This window comes from Phoenix dactylifera, chromosome 10 (genome assembly GCF_051530095.1).
Source record: "Phoenix dactylifera cultivar Ajwa chromosome 10, Ajwa_hap1_PhDact_Kaust_v1.1, whole genome shotgun sequence".
NCBI lineage: Eukaryota > Viridiplantae > Streptophyta > Magnoliopsida > Arecales > Arecaceae > Phoenix > Phoenix dactylifera.
The window spans coordinates 29409841-29431498 of record NC_143199.1 but is presented as its reverse complement, the minus strand read 5'-3'; the positions used below and the strand labels follow the sequence as shown (position 1 = coordinate 29431498).

Sequence of the window (21658 nt, the reverse complement as noted above, 5' to 3'; positions counted from 1 at the left end):
ATGTAGTAGGGAACTTTAGATTTAGTATCAACTAAAAAATGAGAGCATATTTATCATTATATATATATATATATATATATATATATATATATTCTTGAGTAGGATGGGATCATAAGCATCCCCATAAACCATGGGTGCATGATAGGTGCTAGCTACTTGTAAGTTTTTATGTTTATGTGGTATGCAAAATAAGATCACAGAGAGCTGTTTCCTAGCTTTTTTTTAGAGCAAAGGTTCCTAGCTAAATTTGATGAAATCCAGTCCTATCTTTCAAATAATGCACTGAATCAATTTGTTTCTAAAAGAAAAAAAAATAAAACCAAGCCTTTTATTATCCAATCTAGTTCAATCCAACACAATTAAAAGCACTTGCTCATCTAGAACGAACCGTTCTTTATCATTAAAACCCTAGATCAAGTGCGAGTCAAAATTTATTTGAAATAAAAAAAAATGAATGGATAATTCAGGAAAGCTCGCCCAATTTGTCTGGCACATTAGCATTGCTCATTTGGCTGGTATCGGGTACAAGGCCGGTGCATAGAGTGCCACATTCTCACTATGAGATTCCTAAGTTACATCAATATTGCTTAAGTAAAATCTAGCATGATGGTACCAAGGCCTACATCCAACATTGTGCTAGAATCTTAAGCCTTTGCATTTAAATAAACTAGACTCCATCAGTGATGCTTCATTTTTTTTTTTTTTTTTTTTTTTTTGAACAAAAGCATATGCATGGCATGTCCCAAACAGTAATAATATGTAAACTAGACTCGACGTTTCATTATGTTAATGAAATCTTGATGCAAAAAAAAAGTCTCACTACGTACCCCATTCTCTGAGAGCATTTTATAGTTATTCTCCCCTTAACACATCCAAACTAACCTGGCTTTCTTCGCTCTCTAAAACGAAATGAAAAAAATTATATTAGTAGGAAGTTGTTAGTGTATTTATAAATTGTTGAATTGGATCGAGATGGCGGCCTTCACCATGCTGCTTTTCTGAACAGGGATTCAAGTCGCAACTGCCAATGCTCAAGTGATTGGATATTTTTCAGTTCCAACGGAGTAGAAGATCCAAGAATATCCAACAAAATAGAACAGTAAGGGTTCAAAGCCTTGTTTTGTTGTCAGAGGTCAGGCCAGGTGTGGGTAGAGCATCCATTAAGCAGAGGACTGACTCAGGGTCTCATAATATCTTCGAGGTCGCAACTGGAGACAAGCTTGTATACAGAGCAATGCAGCTACAAGACGCAGGTTCAGGACACCAGGGGGGCCTGAGTTTGCTCCCTGCCGTGGCCGATGGGCCAGAGATCAGACTACAAGTTGCATGGCTCTAATTATTACCTTAAGTTGCCTGAGAGCGCGAGGAAAGCTGAACAGTTATACGGAGCTACTTGCTTGTTTTTGCTAGGATTCAAACACCTAAAAAGTACAGAAAGTAGGCAACTTGATCCTGTGCAGTACGGTGTACATCTTTGGATGGCCGCCATAAGAAGATGGACAGCTATCAAACAATACATACCGTGCATGACATGACATGCGCTCATGAATTGTCTTGTTTGAGAGCTATCCATTTATTGATGACGGCCATTCATGGCTGCACAGTACTCTATGGTGCTGCTCGTGCATCACAAAGGATCTGCCCTCGCTTGTTGAACCATGCCTGCAAATGGTTTGGAGTTTCAGCCTTCTTCATGAATAATGTGGAATAAAAACTGAATGAAATCCTCTTGGCACAATTTATTATACCACCCAACAGTCATTCTCCATAAAGGAGGCTGAATTTGTTCTCGGTTATTCCTCTTAACTAGAGTAAAACTATTTGACTGAAATGATTAATCAAATAGATTTATTCCAATTTATCCCTTCATTTTTGCCTCAAAATTGTTCTACTTGTTTCACTATCCCGGATAAAACTATGCTCGCATCAGCTAAGGCCTGTAAATTTCAAATTGAGTTTGATCTTGAAGCTTGGCTTTGATGAATGAACAAGTTGTAACTCTTGGCTGCGCTGATATATTTGCTTGAGCATGATCAAATGTGGAAACAAGCCAAGTTTAAACACTTATGACAGCCTGGACGATGCAAAGCATGACTAGGCTTAGATTGTCCGCGACCTTAGCTAATTGATTCTTTGGCTTGTAGCATGTATCTTGATCGACCGAAATTACCAAATCACTTCGCCTCTAGAGAGAACCAGTAAAATTGGAGATCTAAAGGAAGCTTTAAAAATTTGCGATCGTTAGGTCATCCCATGCGAAAAACAGACCAGGTCTTGGCCTTGTTAAGTACTCTCCAGATCTATGATTCAGAGCATGATGGGTCCAATTGACATGGATGAACTTCTTCATGTAAATCCTCTAATTCTGTCCAAAATAGAAAAAAGAAGAAGAAGAAGAAAAAAAAAAGAGCCTATGATGCCTCAACTCTAACTCCTACACTGCACCAATCTCCTCCTACCACATCAGCGGAGATAGCTTACTAGGATTATGAGCAGGGTGGGAAGCAAGACTCTTTTAAAATCTAAGGGAGGATGATCTGGCCGACCTAATGGGGCCTGAAGTCGCAGTCCTGGTTTGGACTCTAGCCTATGATGGATGGATGTCAGGAAACCATCTCAGATTCTCTACTTTGAGAGCTGGTGCATCCAAGTGGTCGCCTGGAGGTCGATCGCCCATTGTGTCAAGTTGCTCAGGCCCCTGACGTAGAAAAGGGCCCCAACCTTGTCTTGAGATGGTGAATTATGCCCCAAGGACAGGGTCTTATTAGGACACGCAACATGCGCCAACAGATATAGTATTGGAATTTAGAAATAGGAGAGATGGGTCTCAGAAGCTCACCATTGTACGTCCTCGAACTAATCTTGCATGCAAGTTCGACTATTTGTGTCATGATGTGGATACTGTGGAAGCAAAACCATGGGGTGATGCAACCTTGGGAGCATGAGGGGAAGATGGATGTGTCTAAATGCAAGAAAATAATCATCTCAAGGATGTTTTAGGCTTTTAGCAAACTCTTAAACCGACTTAAGCTGTGTAATAAGTCGATTCCAGTTCTTGGATCTAAAAGAATGGAGTTTCCTGTTAGGATGAACAAAATATGGGTTCATGTTGTGTCTTTCGTGGGAAAGAATGGTTTTCTTTTCTTTTTTTTTTTCACAACACCAACTGTTGGATCATGCAATAACCATTTTAGATCTGCATAAATAGATAGAGAAAAAAAATTAGAATACTTTGAAATTTATGCAAGATGCGATCAAATAGTTGGCACCGTGAAGAATACAACCCTCACCCACAAAATACAGGGTCTTTATGCCTCTCTTGTCTCATGCAAAGCAATGCACTGTAAGAACCCATCACCCACAAAATACAGGGTCTTTATGCCTCTCTTGCCTCATGCAAAGCAATGCACTGTAAGAACCCATCAATCTTGCTCATGGTAGTTGAAAATCCGGAGGTACATCCACCTATTTTTTGGTCGACTGTGTGCTGGTCCGATTCTCGTTTGAAAGTATGCAATATGACGAGCTTCATTAATGTCATTTAAATGGTTAAAAGGACATGCATGCTTTTGTCTCGGTGCAATTATAGTGCAACATGATTGCAGATATAGCGATCTTACGCACGACATTTTTATCCGTCCCATGCAGTTGTATGCGACATATCATTAGAAAAAAAGGTGACAAGGCCTCGTCGACCGTTAGAATGTTTGTACCAAAAATTAAATCGGTTGACCAACTGTGAGTTGATAATCATGAATTGACCGTAGTTTAATCAAAGTATTAATGAACTTATGCATGAAATTTGTAACAAATTACCAAATGATAGTTTTTCATGGGAAAAAACAACTTAGAACTCATTCGATTCATAAAAAAAAATATATATGGCTAACAGAAAAATGAAAAAATGACTCTTGTTTGATTGAAGTTTTCAAAAAAAAAGAGATGAAAATAAGATTCCCTTATTCCAATAAAAATAAGCTTCTGACGTCTTATGAAAAAGAAAAACCTATGAAGAAAGCTACTTTCCATATCATTTGAGAATTGTGATTTTTTTTTTTTGCTTTAAAAAATACCCATAAGCCATCAAAATTCATGAATAAAGTTTTTTTTTTTTTGTTAAGGGTATAATAAGCATTTCATACAACTTTTTTATGAAAGCAGATGCTCGACTAAATATAAATCATTTTGCAATGTGTTACTTTTTTATGATCAACCAAATGTATTAAAACTATTTTTTTAGGGATCATATTTAAGAAAAAGTCTTTCTACATACCAAACTAGTCCTTGAGAGAAGTTATTTTGAGTAACAACTACCATTTCTTTTCATAGTAAAAGCATGAAGATGACTTTAATTACTCCACCGCCAACACACTCGATACCACAACAACAATGCTGCCCGCTGCTTTTTACCTTTGATTATATATCTTACAAAGTGGTGAGTCCAACGGCTCTCTCCTAGAATTTTAGAAACTGAAATCTTTCTTGATGCTGCAAGATTTTTTCAACCATCAATAGATGCGGCTCTAATTTTACACAAAGTGGAGACTCAACTTGCTCATGTATGGAGTTTGAGTGACTTGTGAGGTTGACAATGAATGTCTTTGAAAGGTCCCACATCGACTAGACTCGTTCCAGAGCCTGGGCATATGAGGTGGGTGTCTCCAAATTCTACAGATGCGTTTTGGGTAGAAAACAAAATCGAGGAGGAGTCTGAGCAGAGCGCATGCGGGCCTCAAAACTGGACAATATCTGGCACGGGAGCTCAGTGTTCTCCCTCATATGGTCCCCACGTGGGTACTGGGTGCCTCACGTGCCCCGCGCAGGCGGAGGCGCGACATTTGGTATCAGAGGCGAAGAAGACTCTGGGTGGGTGAATGAAAGATTCCACATCGGTTAGACTCGTTCCAGAGCCTGGGCATATGAGGCGGGTATCTCCAAATTCTGCAGACGCATTTTGGGTGGAAAACAAAGTCAGAAAGGAGTTTGAGTGGCGTGTGTGCGAGCGCGCGGGCCTCAGAACCGGACAAACCTCGTGTTCCTCCCTCATGTGGCCCCCACGTGGGCACTGGGGCCACAGTCTTTCTATCTTCCAATGAGCAGCTCAAGTCTTACCTGTACATGAGCTTCATGCAACGAAGGATATATGATATATTTTATGCTATATTATTAATATTCAACGAGCAACACATTTCATCTTCCTTAGAATCTTTCTTTTTTAATTTATCCTTTTAATGACTCAACGAATTAAAGTCCTTGCTTTAGAGGTAGGATAAAGAACTTGGATCCACTTCTATTGACCAGATCCATCATCACGGTGAGGTCTATATATTGACGGTCTAAATGTTAGAAAACGGTAACTTATGTAGTGTCACTTGTCAATACCTTTCAAACTAAAAGAAATAACTCGATAAACAGTTAATATACATCGAACTGAACATTAAATATGAATATAATAGTTTATAAATTTCAAATCTTCCATATAAACTTATAGATTTGAGCCGTGGAGAATCTTATGAAACCAGCTCTGCCATGATGGAAAAAGACCTTCATTCTATCAGCATTTTCATGAAGTTCTTTGATGGATTCCACAATCCAGAGGCTCGATCCATTAACTCTACAAGGATGCATTTGGATGCACATTTCAAGCTATTTGGATTGTTGAGCGATTTGGGGCATTATTATAACAAATTAGAGCAAAAGTAGGCTTATACCATGTTAGATATAGGGGATGCTTGGCATCGTTATTGTTTTTTATTTTTTATTTTAAAAATAAAATTATAGAATTCAAGATTAAAAAAATAAGTATGGTACCATTGTTATTATTATTATTTTTTAAAATCACATCCATTAATTTGAGCTAAAAATAAAAATAATAAATTCTTACTTTTAATATTTTTTAAAAATAATAAACTCATAATTTTTTTTGGGATTAAAAGCAGCATTCATATAGTTTTCACATGAGTACAGCCTGCCAAATCAAAAGAAAAAAAATGATACAGAGGGTCGGGTACATCTTCTACCCTGGTCCAAATTTCTCCACCCGAATGCCGAGCAATAAAGAAGGCGATCCAGGCTACCGCACTGTTCGCCTCTCGATAAACATATGCTGCTTGGAAGAAACTTGTCGTCCTAGCGAAACTGCGAATCTCGCGAAACAATGGGTGCCCGCCTCCAATCGGATCTGCTCTCCGTATCCAGTCAACTACCATGACGGAGTCCCCCCTCTAAGAGCATCCTGTCAATCCTAAGGACCCTCCGCGCATAGGACAAGCCTTCCCAAGCACAACCTGTAGCTCCACCTCAATGATGGTCAGGCCGGTGGTGTGTTGCCCTCCAGCTGCAATCAGTCTTTCCAGATGATCTCTAATCACAAAACCTACTCTTTTGTGTGCTCCGTCCGCTAACCAGCTACCATCAAAGTTTACTTTGAGATGACCAAGAAGTGGAGGTACCTAAGAGAAGAAGACAAATTTGGGCGCTGTAATAGCAGAGTGGGTACCCCAGATGTCCCTGATCATTCCAAAGGTGAACGACGTGGTAATCATGATGATCTCCGACGCATGGCGGAAAGCCCTGCCCATCATTGAACTCGGCGGTGATCCCCTGCCCTCAAACATACGAGCATTTCTGTCCAACCAAATGTAATAGGCCAGGTATGTCCTCGTGACCTCTGCCTCAGCTGTGCTGGGTCGCCTCATGAACTCTCTCAAGTAGTGTAACATATCCTCTACTGACACCGAGGCCTGATGGAGCTGTACAGAAGAGCTCTCCCAAATTTGCACTACCGTGGGGCACTCCAGAATAACGTGGCCGATGGTCTTCTTAGTATCTGGGCACACCTCATGATTTTACGACCACTATCAACACGTCTCCACCGCCCTAGTCATCTCCGCTTTCGCCGTTGCTGCCACCCTCATTTCCATCTCTACTGTCGCATCTACCACCGCTGCCATCATCGTCGCCACCTTCACTAACACCGTCCTAATCGGCTCTCGCCAACACCGCCATTCCTAGCGGCTTCCTGAACTCCTTCACCATCTCATGATGAGAAGTCCACCACCGGGTGCTCTATTGCCTCCGGCGGCGGGTTAGCCGAAGCCAGAAAAGGATGCCATAGACGGCATTGATAGGGAGGGACTGTGGTGCCTCAGAGCGAGGGGAGCACGGTGGAGAGGACAATGACATCGACGGGGCTCCAGGTGTGTGTTGGGGGAGGGGGGTGCATGCATGGAGTTGAAGTTGTAGTATATGAACCAAGAAAGATGGGTTATGCTGAAGCTACTACCGCCATGGAAATGGAGGAAAGAGAGGTAGACACCAACTGCAAGGTTGGTGGGAGGGACCTGAATTCATTACCATCGATCGCCAAGCCGACCTCACTTCAGCAGGTCGCTCAATAGGGTGGCGACGCCGGCGTCGGGGAAACCCCTATAGAATAGAATTTTTATTCATTGCGATCATGCGAAGCTTAAAATCCCTTCTGTATGTGACTTGCATCCGAGAAGAGTAATGATGATTTTTTTTTTTAATTTTTTATGTTACACAAGTGCTATTTATCTTGGTAACTTTCTAATTAGTAATGGTATATCTGACTCAACCACGATGGTTAATTGGATCTAAAGACGACACAGCACTAACGGGCTACACCCGTTGCTTCAGCCTTCAGGAGGAAACTTGATGCCTTCCAAGCAATGCACATCTTTCGGAAGACGAATAGAGCTGCCGACTAGATTACGTCCCGCCCGCTTTGCGTCAGATACTTGTTTCATATTGTTTTAGGTATACTCACGCTTGTATAGTATGAGGCACCGGTTTATATAAAACAGATTGATCGACATCTCAAGATTTCAGTTTATTAAGTTCTAAGCTTTAATAGTGATAGATAATCACCATATTTTAAAAAAATTAATTAATAATTTTATGAGTTAACCCTTTCTAATAATATCGGATTAACTTTCATTTCACTATCACGTAAGTGGGGTTCAGGTGCACGAGGCTGTGCAGCTCACTCCACACGTGTGAACGCATACACGAAGCGCGAGGCTCACACGTCGTTGTACTAATAGTAACTGATCCTCTTCCGAATGAAAAGGAGGGCGTGTCGGGCTTGTTAGACCCGACCCGCTTGCAGCCCTAGATAATTAATTCCTTGCTCTCTTCTTCGGGAGCTCCTCCCGACCGCGTGGGCTTCGAGCGACTCGCGCCCCCGATCGGCGTCGCGCACCGGAGGTAAGCGGAAAAAAATTATTCGAATTAGTTCCGTTGATCTAATTTTAGTTCTTTCGTCACTGCTGGCGATGGTAAGATCTTTGAATAGTTTCGGTTGATATGATCCTAGATTTGTTCTTTGTTCTCAACGAAGAAGACGAACTATAATCCCAAATATAGAAATTTAATATTTGTTCGATTTTTACCTTCGAGGAGTTCTACGGTGTCTGGTCTTGTGATTTTGCTGGGGTTTTAGGGTTTAATGAGGATTCCTTTCATGGGCAGTTGACTGGATTTGATCTGATTTAGGTTTTCGATCAGAAATTCACGATTTTTTTCACGGCGATCTATATTATGCTTTGAATAGAAAAATGGTGCTTGGTTTAAAGTTTTGGTGTTGTATCCATTGGTACTTGAATTTATCCATTTGTACTTGAATGCCGGCTATCTATGTGGATAGCAAGAAAATTTTTATCTGTGTTTTTATTATATAAGGGCTTCTGATGAGCAAAACAGTGCTACGATGGATTTAATTAATTCTGTTGACAATAGCAACTAACAAGGAAGAACTTAAAAAGAAAGTTTTGTTGGGCTTGGTATTACTTTTATAATTATAATGAATGGCTGCAGACTTTAATCAACTATCAAGTTACCTTTATGAAAAGGCTGCAAGCTTTTGATGTCCCAAAATTTTTGAATCTATCATTTATCATGCACCACTAGCTCTGAGAAAGGAACATGCTTTTTTTTTTCTGCTTTGGTATCAATTTAAGATGCAATTATCCATATCTGCTCAGAAGTCACTGTCATGAAGGATCAAGGTGGACTTTTAGGGTAGTTCCAATGGGTCAAGAACTTAACACACATTCTTGTCTGCTGCTCTATTAATGTTCCCTTGGATTTTTTTTTTAAAGTTTTCATTAGATCAACTTGGACTGTCATTTTATTAATGTTCCTTTTATGATGTGCATTTTTTGCTTGAAGGAAAAAGCAGAACCATTAAACCACTTGAAACATATTGCTGTGCTTGTTCATTACCATCTCATGCGGTGAAGATTCCAACAAGATGCACCACCGTGTAAATGCTGTTTGAGAGGCTAGAGCCTCTCTCTAATTGTAGTCATATTTAAAGATACAATTCTAGTTAGTTGTGTTTAATGGCACGGCCTTTGCCTTCAAGAACTTTTTATTATTTCTGCCATTGAGACCAAGTTGCACAATCTGTTTTAAGAAATGTTTGTGCTAGCTTATTTTTATCATAAAACTTTGAGTATCTATTTTGCATCTTGATATGCCTTGCTGTAATCACTATTGACTTCCTTAAAGAAAATATTCCTTTTACTTATTTAGTAGTTAATGTAAAGGAAATAAAGGATTCACCTCTTCAGTCCACTACATTATCACTGTTTTTTATTAGCCAAGTAACTTTATTAGATCTGGAACCAGACATGCAACTAGGAGTAACTAAAAACATGCAATGGAATTAAGAGATAAAAAAAGAAACTAGAAGACTCGAGCACAAGCGGCAGCCAAATTTCTATGGCATGATAACATTTTTTTTTCCTAAAATGCACTTGTTAATTAGTTCATAAGTTGCCTTATGGCCTTTAGCATATATAGCTAATTTTGTTGATAGGTGTCTGCAATTTATTTGTGTTCTAAAAAAGATTTCAATCTTTCTAGCAAACAAAGAGGTACATGATTTGTATCATTGGTCAGAAAGGATTAGATAGATTTCATAGCCCAAGTTGACATCATTCTCTTCAGGACCTTCCATCCTCACTTCCCTTATTGATAACATCTCCAACAAATAAAAGGAAGTCCATTAATGTTCAGTTCTCAAGAGATCAAGAGATCATCTTTTCATAAAGTCCGACTGTTCCACACTAGCAACGAGGTGTTAATTATTCTAGCAAACAAAAGAGTAATTGATCAAATGCATCACCTTATGTAGAATCCATTATATAAAAGTAAGAACATCAATGCTTAGAGGTGAAGTGGATCGAACAATATTCATCCATATTCGTTTTTGTATTCGAAGTTATCCGGATATTGATAGAAATTTGAGCATCCAACTAATATCCGTATCCTTATCCATATCTGTCAAAGAAAAATAGATATGGATATGGATAGACAACTATTCGATCCATATCCAGATATCCAATTCTATTGGAATTGTATTTAATTTTATATAGCACTCATGGACTTTTAAAGAAAATAAATGCCCACATTAACTTGCTATTAACTTAATTTATAATCCACTTAGTAATATCTTTGATTATGTGGTTATAAAGTTTAATTATCCGACTTATATTTGTATTTACATCTATACGTTCTATGAGGACCTGTGTGGGTGTGTGTTTAGTCCCACATCGGTTATTCGTGGAGGAGATCTTGGGTACTTATACATGACTAAGGGATCCAAAAAATACCTTCTAGCTAGTCATTTTGGATGAGATCTTAGGTTGTTACAAATGGTATCAGAGCGAGCTCGGCCCATAGCCTATATGGACTAGAAGACATTGCAGTACAGATTCATAGAGGCTAACCACGGGCCGATCATGGTGTTTATGATTAGATTTGAATGAATTTGAAACCTTAGCCTGATGAGGACGTTAGAATATGAACGGGGGGAGTATGTGAGGACCTGTGTGGGCGTGTGTTTAGTACGACATCGTCGAGAAGATCTTCAATACTTATACAGGACTAAGTAACCCAAAAAATATCTTTCGACTAGCCATTTTGGGTGAGGTCTTAAGTTGTTATAAAATGGTACCATTTGTTACAACCCATGACCTCACCCAAAAGGTTAGCCGGAAGGTATTTTTACGTTTCTTGGTCTTGAATAAGTACTCAAGTTTTTCTTGGCGAATAACCGATGTGGGACTAAACACACGTCTACACGGATCTTTACATACTCCTCCATTCGAGCCCCGACGTCCTCGTTAGGTTAAAACATCCTCGTCAGGCTAAGCATTCAAATCTAATTACTATCACGATCAGCTCGTGGTCAGCCTCTATGAACCCGTGTTGCAGTATCCCATAGTCTACATAAGCTATGGGTTGAGTTCGCTCGAATACCATTTGTTACAACCTAGGATCTCATCCAAAAAGATTAGCCGAAAGATATATTTTGAGTTTTTTAGTCCTATATAAGTACCTAAGATCTACCCAGCAAATAACCGATGTAGAACTAAACACAGGTCCGCATACGTTCAATATCTAATTTGTATCTATATCCATTTAAAACAAATATAGATATAAATTTTTACATCCGACTGACCTATATATATACATATCCATATCTGTATTCGTTAAATAAAACAAATATGGATATGGATATACTAGTATCCGATCCGATTTCAGCCCTACCGGTGCTCAATATATTAGCATGATGGAGATGGAAGTTTTTCCATTGATGCCAACTTCAGTTTATAAAATTAAGCTGTTGAGGTTGTTGGCTGCTGATGCTTTTGTATAGACCATTTTGTGTTGTTTTTTCTTTTTGATTCAGTGTCTCAGTTAAAAATGATCAGAAGCACCGCCAAGAGAAGACTAGTTTTGACAATACTTGCATGGTTGCCATTATGATAATCTAGACTGTTGCAGTTCAAAGATAAGTGGGGAAACCTCTTGTAATTGGATGTCTCTATTTGATCTTAAGATTTCAAAGCAGTCATGAGTTACGATGTACAAGGTGTTTTTCCCCTGCCCTAAGCCTTGCAATCAAATTAAGGCTCTCTAATGAACTCTTTTTCTTGTACTTTGATATGTGGTAATTTGCTTGGAAAAGAAATGAATACACTGACATGTGCAACCATTTTGTTGTCATGCAATCTTGGACAATGTTTTATGTCTTGGTATTAGGTCCTGTACAGCACTGCCTCCGTATTAACACATGGTAAAATATTGGAGATGGTACAGTTTCATACCATGTATTGTACAAGGGTGCACCAAACCCCCGACCCTATTGGTTTAGATATGCTACCCATCCCCCGGTATGGTTTGATACTTAAAATGCTGATCTTATGTTTCACTATTTTCAGGAAGCATATAAACAACAAGATGCAATCACCAAATACATGTCATTGAGACAGCTTGTGTTTTGAAACCATGCTGTTAATAACTGGTCTCCTTTTGTATATCATTGTAGTTTTGGAATTGAACTTGATGAGGGCTTGAAATGGCTTTATATGTTACGAGTATATATCATAGTTCTGGAACTTGTTTCTGAGCCCAGTGAATTGGTGAAATGAGATGGTTTTATTTTTTTGTGCTTAATTTCTTTCTTGTAGTAAGAAAAATCTTCTACTTGTGCTTTACTTTTGCAAACAAATTATACTTGGCATGATTTGGTAGTGGCATTTTGGTTTATTGTGAACTCTGAGACACCTTTGATTTTATCTTCTATGTGCTTTATTGCTATTGCAGTGTGTTTTGTGTTAATTATCACGAGGGAAAGTGGAAGTACAATAAGAGATGGCTACAAAAGTTGATCCATCTTCTTCTGTTGAATCTCGCCGTCTGCAGTCTACTACTTCAATGTCTACGTCATCTACCGTTCCAGCAAGTAATCCTAAGGTTTCCATGTTTGGGGCAAAATCTGGATTTGTCATACCAAAAAATAAGCTGTCGGGTTCATTGGTTCCCATCTTCCGAGGTGGTGGAAAATCGGAAGGTGGCAACACTGTTAAAGATGAAAGCACTAAACAAGTTCAGAGAAAAACAAAATGGGGTGCTGATGTAATGCTAGATGCTGCTGTCAGGAAAGGAAGAGCTTTAGCATATCAGGTGCGTTAAAAATAAACTAAGAAATACCCTATTTCCATCTTCTGTGGAGAAAGTATGGAAAGGCCTAGATTAAGAGGCTTCCTCTGTATTGAGGGTTTCCATAAATCAAGCTCATCTTCTGAAAAGCTGATCAGCAGAAAGACGATGACCTTGCTCGACTCGAAATATCTATAACTGGCTTTCTTTATTTTTCGACTGATATTGGTTTGTCAATATTAAGCTATTCGATACATCATATGATCGTCAAGTTTCATATAACTAATTTATAGCACTTTGTGACTTAAGAGTTAACAATGAAAATAGACATGCAAATTCTGTAGTTTGTTCGTTGAGGCTTGAATATTCTAACAAATAACAAGCATCATTCTGGTTCATGGGAAGGAAAACACTTCGCCTGTGTCAATGGGAGACTTCCCATTCCCTCTAGGCAATAAAATGCAAGAACTTTTCTTGTGAATTTCTCACATTAGGAAGCTTCCAATTCCAGGTTGCATTAATTGATATTACTGACTGAGCAGGCTCGACTGGAGCAAATCACCCAACAACTCAAATCTGGAGCTCTGGAGATTGGAGATAATCAAGGTTCTCAGTCACCAAAGCATACTTCAAACCATGATTCTGCTAGCCACAAGGTTGACAATGAGGTACCACTGTAGCTGTATTTTTTTTTTTCCTGTACTTCTTGTCTTGGTCAAAACTTTACCATTCTTTGAATCATCTGTAGAGGACCGTCTGATGATTCATTTGTCGATAAATAGGAAGTCTCATCTATTTGATATCTACTGTGATCTCAATTGGTTAAGCGTTCACCTCTGAACTCTGCAGTCCCAGAAGCATGAGCTCTTGGAATTGGAAAGACGAGAAATTATTGGTAAACATTTTTTAAGAATTAATTGATTTAGGTATCTTTAGGACCATTTTATTCTTGGTGAGGGTAAGCCTTAGTGCATGCCTTGACCTGGAGGTCAAGGGTTCAAAACATGGAATCGGCCTCTCCATACGCGGGTGCAAAGCTGCATACATCTGACCCTCCATAGATCTCCAGTGGTGGGAGCTTCGTGTACTAGACCGCCCATTTTTTTAAGGACCACTTTATTTGTGCCCCATTTTATTTTAAAAGAAATTCTTATATTTTCTTTAGTATTCTCTAATTGCACATTGTTTGTTTTCAGGTGAAATATTACGTCTAAATCCTAGCTATAAAGCTCCAGCAGATTATAAGCCATTGCTGAAAGAAGCTAAAGTTCCTATTCCAGTAAGTATGATTATGGTGTACTATGGCTTGCTTGATATTGTGCACTTTCTTAGTCAATTCTATGATGTGTTTGCCAAGCTATGCTCTTTAGTCGTAAGGTTACACCACAACTACGATCAGTTATAGATTTTTGCATGCAATAAAATATTTTGATCAGTAACAGATTTTATGCATTTAGTAGAATGTTTTCTAGTGTCATTGTACTTGCAATCACTACTATTTAGATGATAAATGTACCATTGCACGTAGTTTATGTGCTGCTAGGTTCTCCCATAGACTTTCAGTTGATTCACAAATCATCTCTAAGCATTTATCAGTTCCTTTGTTCTTTTCTGGGTTAAGATCACAGAAAGGGCACTCAAGGGTATATAAGTTCAATTCTTTACATGATGATACAATTTACCTCCGTTGGCAATGTGGAAACGTTAAGCCTCTTTGCTGCATGACCCTCCAATCAAAACAAAGAAATCCACTATTCATGTATTCCTTTTCATCCTTTGCTTTTTGACATTGGGCCATGTCAACGTCTAACTTTTGCATAATCATGTGTTTTTTATAGCTCTTAATTTTCATATTAGATTTGTTTAAAAATATTTTTTAGGCAAGATGTTCCAGCATCAAACTTAAGAGGACCGATTAGCATGAAGAAATGCTTACGGTAATGATTGTAGCATTTTAAGCTCATGCAACTAGGGAGCAACCTTCTAAGATCTCTTGGGTTTAAGAGACTCTAAAGACTAAATGGATGTAAAGAAGCAAGTATTTTAGAGAATTGCATTCATGGGGAGATATTTGATAAGCTTCCTTCTGCTGATAGTTATGCTCTTTCATTGTACAATGGATATGTTCTTGCTGTATTGTTTTGCATTGGTTTCTTGAACTTCTTTGTCGACTTGCTAAGATTTTCTCGCCGGCCATTAAGCTTTGTTCTAATGATGTTTTATTCATTTGTTTGATTTGCCAGTTGATGGTGCATCCGTTGTTCCAGCATTCAGGTTTTGTAAATTAACAAACTTAACATTTTGGTTTTGTCTTCATTGAGCATAAGGACATTTGTGTTCTGCATTTCTTTTTGTACTTCCATGCTATTAGTATTTTTGCCCCCAAATGAATGTCTTTGTTTTGTATTAGTACTAGTATTAGTATTTGAATGAAAATGTAGCATTCGTTCATCTACTTGCTTTTGCATCACCTTAAGTAGTAAATTTGATTTAGTAACATTGTAAAATTGCAACTGGTATCATAGTGACCATAGATTTCACATTGTCATGTGGTAGAATGCAGCAAGGATAAAAATTAAATTAGCACATTAAAGAATATTAGTATTCAGAATAGTCTGGGCATGCATAATGTCTACATAAGATCAGTGCATTGGTGATGGAAGCTGGAGATTGGCTGAAAGGTTAAAAGATGAGGGAAAGTCCCAAAAAGACTAAAACATAGGTTGGTGAGCTGATAATCCATAAGATTAATCTTAAAAAGATGGGATAATGCTTGTTTTTGTATTTATAATAAGTACACTTTTTGTACTTGGGAAATTAACCTAGGATTAAGCAGTGGCAAAGGATAGTCCATAAGATTAATCTTAAAAAGATGGGATAATGCTTGTTTTTGTATTTATAATAAGTTTGGCTTATATTTATTATTTAAATTTAATATATCAGCATTTGCATTACTAGTAAAGAGAAGATGATGGGGCGATTGATTCTGAATATTTGCATCTATAGTAATGCAAGAGTTAAAGAATCTAGTTCCATTTAAATTAATGATTATAAGAGTTTGTATCCTGTCCAACATTTTATTTGTCGAGATACAGAGTTTTATATCCAAATGATCCAAGAGGATCCTTAGACTTGATGTGGGTCACTTTAACCGCTACGAGCGGGGCTGGACAAAGTCTAAGAGCGAGATCCGCCGTTTCGGAAAGTCAAGTCGCAAGCCAAATTTTCAAAGGCCATAACTTAGTCATACGATGCCCGATTGAGATAATTGTTTCTGTGAAATTTGGTATCTTTTCGAGATCTACAGCTTGGAGGTTGAGTTGGGATAAAATTTTACTATTTAGACTCCAAAACAGTTCACCGTTTAGACTCCGAAACAGGCCGATCAAACCGAAAATTTCCATTTCGGGTAAGACTTTAATCGAACGTAGCTCTCTATCCGATAAGAATCCGATGGAGCGACAGAAGGCAGAGTTAATGTAGAAGTCGAAATCTACCTCCTCGAGATTTTTAGCTTTTTCTAAAAGATTTCTACTAGAGATGTCTATTTTAGGAAAAAGGAGTTCTACTAGGATTATGAAGAGGAATCCGACCTTAATTGTGTTAGGGTGGACCTCACATTATAAATAGAGGCTATGTACCTCAATTTTTTAATGATTAATTAAAAAAAAGGGGACTTAAATTCTATTTTCATAATATTCTATCTTCTTCTAGTTATCTTCTAAGAGATTCTAGTTGAACGGGTTGAAGAAAATCTTCCTTCTCTCCGATTGGATCACCAAAATCATAAAAAGTATTTGTCTTGTCCGTAGCTAAGCAATGTAACTACCTCACCTCAACTTGTGAAGAACCAAATCTGGATATATCTCTATGTTATACAATTCCATATTTTCATTTTTTATTTTCTTATTGCATTTGCAGATTAAAGCATATCCAGGATACAACTTTACTGTACTACTATTGGGGCCTGAAAGCAATACCCAGAAGCGTTTGGAAGAGGTATGGACTATTTTCCAGAACTTGTGCTATTTCTTGTCATTTAAAAAATTGACACAATAAATTATCTCTTACTGTATTTCTTATTGGTTCTAACACTTAAGTCTTTGATATAAACCAGGAAACAGGAGCTAAGATACGGGTATATGGAACAAAAAAGGATATAGGAGAGAAGGTAACTTGCATATATAAGTAAGATTATTCCCAGATTCTAAAGCAAGATATACAAGAAAGGTCAAGGAGTAGAACAAGAATATGCTCCTTTTTTGTTGCTCATCTGGTGGTCTTCTAAACTTTGTGGCTCTGTGCCACTTACAGAAACAATGTTTAAAATTGGAAAATTATGTATCATGTTTTGAAGTTTTCAGTAGTTGTATGACTGAATTTAACATGCCTAGAAGATGCAATTTCCAAAAGGAATCACGTAAGAATTTTTCGAGCGAGTCTTCAATCATTCATAATTATTTGGATCAAGATTCGCTATCTCGGTACCAGAACCCGTACTGGTACTATCTTATTATCACGTCGGTATGCTTGGTACGAGGCTGGTTCGGTGTACTGAGTGTTTGTACACCCTCTATACCGTACACCAGTTCAGTACTGATATGATATGGTGCAGTCGGTACGCTCCGGTACCGATCGATATGGCAAATCTTAATATAGATATTTGTTTTTCTTTCCTGCCATGCAAAAAATTGTTTTTTAAACATGGGACAGTAAGCAATCTAAAACATATAACAGATATCTCTTAGGAAACTTCAGTTTACTTCGGTGCAGAACTTTCAATTAGAATGTGTGCATCGAAAGAACTGTTTCCGTCTCCGTTCTACTCTGATGTGCTTTCTTCCATGTGTATACACTAATAAAATCACTGTCCTTACAGTTGATTTGTCCTTCCTCAGCATGAAATTATGCAGTCAGATATACCTGAAGTCCAGGGTGCTTATGAGGAGCTGTACGTCAATGTCTCAGCTGACACATATGAGAAAGTTGATGCTGCTGTTTCACTGATTGAGCTGCTACTAACTCCAGTATCTGTGAGTTTCACTGTTTTGAAGATTCTTATATTGAAAGGATTTTCCAAGTACTATATCTGCATAAACCATTCGTATTCTTCTCAGGGTAGCTCCGCAGTTGTTTCAACAAATTCTACCTCTGTTGCTGGAGACCAGAAGGAGACATCTTCTACTTATATAATGTCACCTGTGGCTGGTGTCACTCATTGTATTCCACAACCAGTGCTGGTGACTGCTCAGCCTGCTCTTCCACAGTATCAACCAAATCCTGCACCTTGGTACCAAGTTATGTCATTTAATGCTCCCTCACATCCACCCTTTGGATTAATGCCTCCACCTTTGCCCGGCAATCCTATTCGCTTTCTTCAATCTCCTGCCAATCCTTACAGTGTCGGTCCATTAATTGGATACACTGCTCCCTTTGGCTCAACTCCAAGGTCCTCATCAGCTATTACCTCTAGACCTCATTTAGCTATGCAATCTATGCCACAGCCTCTGAACCAGGCTACTACACCTCAAAGCCTTCCTATGCCAGCTCAGCAGCCCCCACCAGCATATACTCTTATGCAATCCCAGCCTGCTTCCACTGCACCTCCATTCTCCGCTTCTCAATCAATGCCTTTTGGAGCAATGCCAGCACCAGGACCACCTCGGCCTGTGAATCCACAACCAGCATCCATGTCTCCCACAGTCCAACTTTCCAACAGGCCATTAACATCTCCTGCCCCCCCTGGAAGCTCTGGATGGCCCACTGCACCCCGATTTGTTCCACCAACTCAAAGGCCATCCCAGATGGCTCCTCCCTCAATGACACTACCTATGAGGCCACAGCCAGCTGTTTCTGCAACGCCCGTTGCTTCGGCACCTTCTGCACCAAATATACCTTCTAACATGGCGAGTTGGCCTCCGGCAGTCATTGCTTCTGCACCTTCCCTACCAAATAAGCTGGCTAATGTTCCCAATAGACCTCCACCAGCAAGTTTTGCCCCTCCAGCTGTGTTTCCTTCTCGGCCTTCTTCTTCTCCACCTGCTTTTTCTTCAACAACTCCCCCAAGAGGAACTGTTTCAACATCAGTAATGGTTCCATCCACTTCAGGAGCACCATTACAGGCACCTATGCCTCCATCAGCTCCAATACCTCCACCAATTCAATCATCTGCACCCAGACCATCAGGCATGCTGGTGCTTGCACCATCTCCCATGCCAGGTCCACCTTCTGCTCCGCAAACTGCTGCATTAGTTAGCACATCCACCCCTGTTTTGGCTCAAGCATCAGCTCCTTCTCAATCTCTGCCACCGGTAACGGCACGGGCACCTGTTTCCCTTCCATCGGTAGCTGCTGGACAGGCACCGAGACCAGCTCAGCCACCCATGCCATCGCCACAGCCACGACCTGCGCCACCTGTTGCCATTTCTGGGAGCATGCTTAGTTTCACCCCTGTAACACCAGCAACATGTACGGTCAATGCTTCACCACCCATTGCAGCTCCGAGGCCCCCACGTCCAGTGTCTGGTGATTTTACCTTTCAACCTGTCAGAGCTCAGGTTCCAGCCTCTCCAACCACTCCAGGGCCCAATAGTTGGTCTGTATCCCAGGCTTCCATTCCACTTGGTCCACCTCGAGCACCATCTTTCCGGCCATCTATGCAAAACCCAACACCCCGAGTGAGCACTCAAGGATTTCCACCACCACCGTCATCTGTTGCGCCCTTTTCCATGAATCCAGGTGTTATCCAACCAATGGCAAGGCTTCCAGGATTTCCAAACCCAAATCCTGTCCTGTCATTGGCTCCAGCAACTCAAATGGGTCCACCAAGCTTTTCTATGACACCCCAAGCATCTAATATGTCCGGTAATATGTCTGCCAGCCCAATTCATTTTGTGCAACCGCATCAGAATCCGTTGCCTCCAGCAAACAGACCCAGCAGTCTTATGATGCCAAACCAACAGTTGGGCGGTAGCCATCCTCATTTCGTGGCTGGTAAAATCTCTTCAAGTCCTGGAGGGAATCAATTCTATGATCCCTTCTCGCCAACATCAATTTCATCTGCACCTACTACGCAGGGAGGCGATCCTACAAAGATGAGAAGCACAGAGCCGGATGCCGAGTATGAGGATCTGATGTCATCTGTTGGTGTGAAGTGATTCATCCTGCAGTTGTAGGTTTTAATGCTGATGATTACATGTCATGGGGAGGGTTACATTATTATACTGTCTTGGAGAGCACTCAGACTTGATGATGGCAAAGACAAGAGGGACCAAATTATTAGATCTATTGCTTCACTAGGTGCATCAGAAGTGAAAAGCAGCAGCAGGGAGATGGTACCCATCAGTTTTATAACGGACGGTTATCATTATTGAAATTTCTCCCTGCGGGTCACCTCATATATCGTTCCGGGTTTTCATATTATGAAGTGATCCTCTCTATCTGATGGTCGCATGGATGCTGCTTTTATCTTTTGTTTCTTCTTTTCAATAGCATAAATTCTAACAGAGCTTTCCAATATAAACCTGAAGCTGTTTCAAGTTGATTTCTATTTGCCATGTTGGTTTTCTTTGTTCATTTTTTTCTTATCTTCTCTTCTCAACGTCCTTAAAGGAATGAATACGTCATGGCGTGAGTTGCTGATAGTCTCACGCAACCGAGGTGTTAATTACCTTCTCGTGCGGAAGTTTGTTAGTTTGACATATTTCATGGCAATATAACCAATGGAGCTAGTAGCAGTGTCGGCAAACCTATAAAAGTTGGCCACGGAACCAGGTTGATGATACATCTGTAGTGTCTTTTATTATGCTTTGCTGTCACTGTAGTTATCACCTGTTGCCACGTATGGGCATTCGTGTTTATAATAATTTCCTGCCCAAATTACTTCCGGCATTCCCTTGAAGTTATACACATACTTGGAAGTCAGAGAGTCAAGGGTGCTAGTAAAAACCAGAGTGAGGAGATCAAGACCTTTATCTGGATCCTTTTGAAACTACAATTGATCGCTGTAACATCCATCATTTATTCTATTCTATAACTTCAAGTTATTTAACATTAAAATAATAATAATTACAATTAGTGTTACAATTATATTTTAGAATAAAATAATAAAAACTATTATCCAATTAGTTAAATAGTATTTTTATGTGCTATATTTTGTAGAAGTTTTGAAAAATATATTTTTAATAAAAAATAGTGTAATTGATACATAGCTATTTTCTTTATTATAATCAACCGCCATCATTTTTAGCGCAGATATAAGGGCTCGTGAGCGGCTTGGGTTCGAGCTTGGATTTAAACGGGCTTCAGTTGGGGTTCGGGTTCGGGCTCGTTTGACTAATGAGTCAAGCTCGAGCCGAGCTTTTACCAGGTCGAGCCCGAACAGCTCCGCTCGTTAACAGGCCTACTCAGAGGCATGCTTTGTAGCTGGTATATATTGATGATACGTTATGCTTATACACGATATGTGAAGTTAATTCAAACAATTTTGAATGCTCTGATAGAAAATAAACAAAGAAATGTACTTCATTTTGTTCTTTTTAGATTTTTTTCAAAATATTATTATTTAACAAAATTAAAGGATATTAGTTAGTTCTATATATTTTCTAGATCATATATAATTTTTTGTATTTTATTATAAAAAAGATGATTCATCATCATTTATATTTGTGCTGTACGTAAAAAG

The 21658-nt window shown here is 39.2% G+C and overlaps 1 protein-coding gene across 2 annotated transcripts; it reads left to right on the top strand.

The window, feature by feature from the left end:
* The first annotated feature begins 8086 nt into the window (after positions 1–8086).
* Positions 8087–20518, top strand: LOC103723737 (uncharacterized). Of its 2 annotated transcripts, XM_008814759.6 has the most exons (9): positions 8087–8229; positions 12640–12999; positions 13518–13643; positions 13825–13870; positions 14172–14254; positions 16897–16974; positions 17093–17146; positions 17874–18008; positions 18093–20518. In XM_008814759.6, exons 2-9 carry the CDS (start codon positions 12688–12690, stop codon positions 20130–20132), a joined length of 2874 nt encoding a protein of 957 aa, XP_008812981.4. In that variant the 5' UTR covers positions 8087–8229; positions 12640–12687; the 3' UTR covers positions 20133–20518. The 2 variants fall into 2 exon arrangements, with proteins under 2 accessions (XP_008812981.4, XP_088561999.2); XM_088705873.2 differs by having other exon boundaries at positions 17874–20518.
* Positions 20519–21658: the final 1140 nt, after the last annotated feature.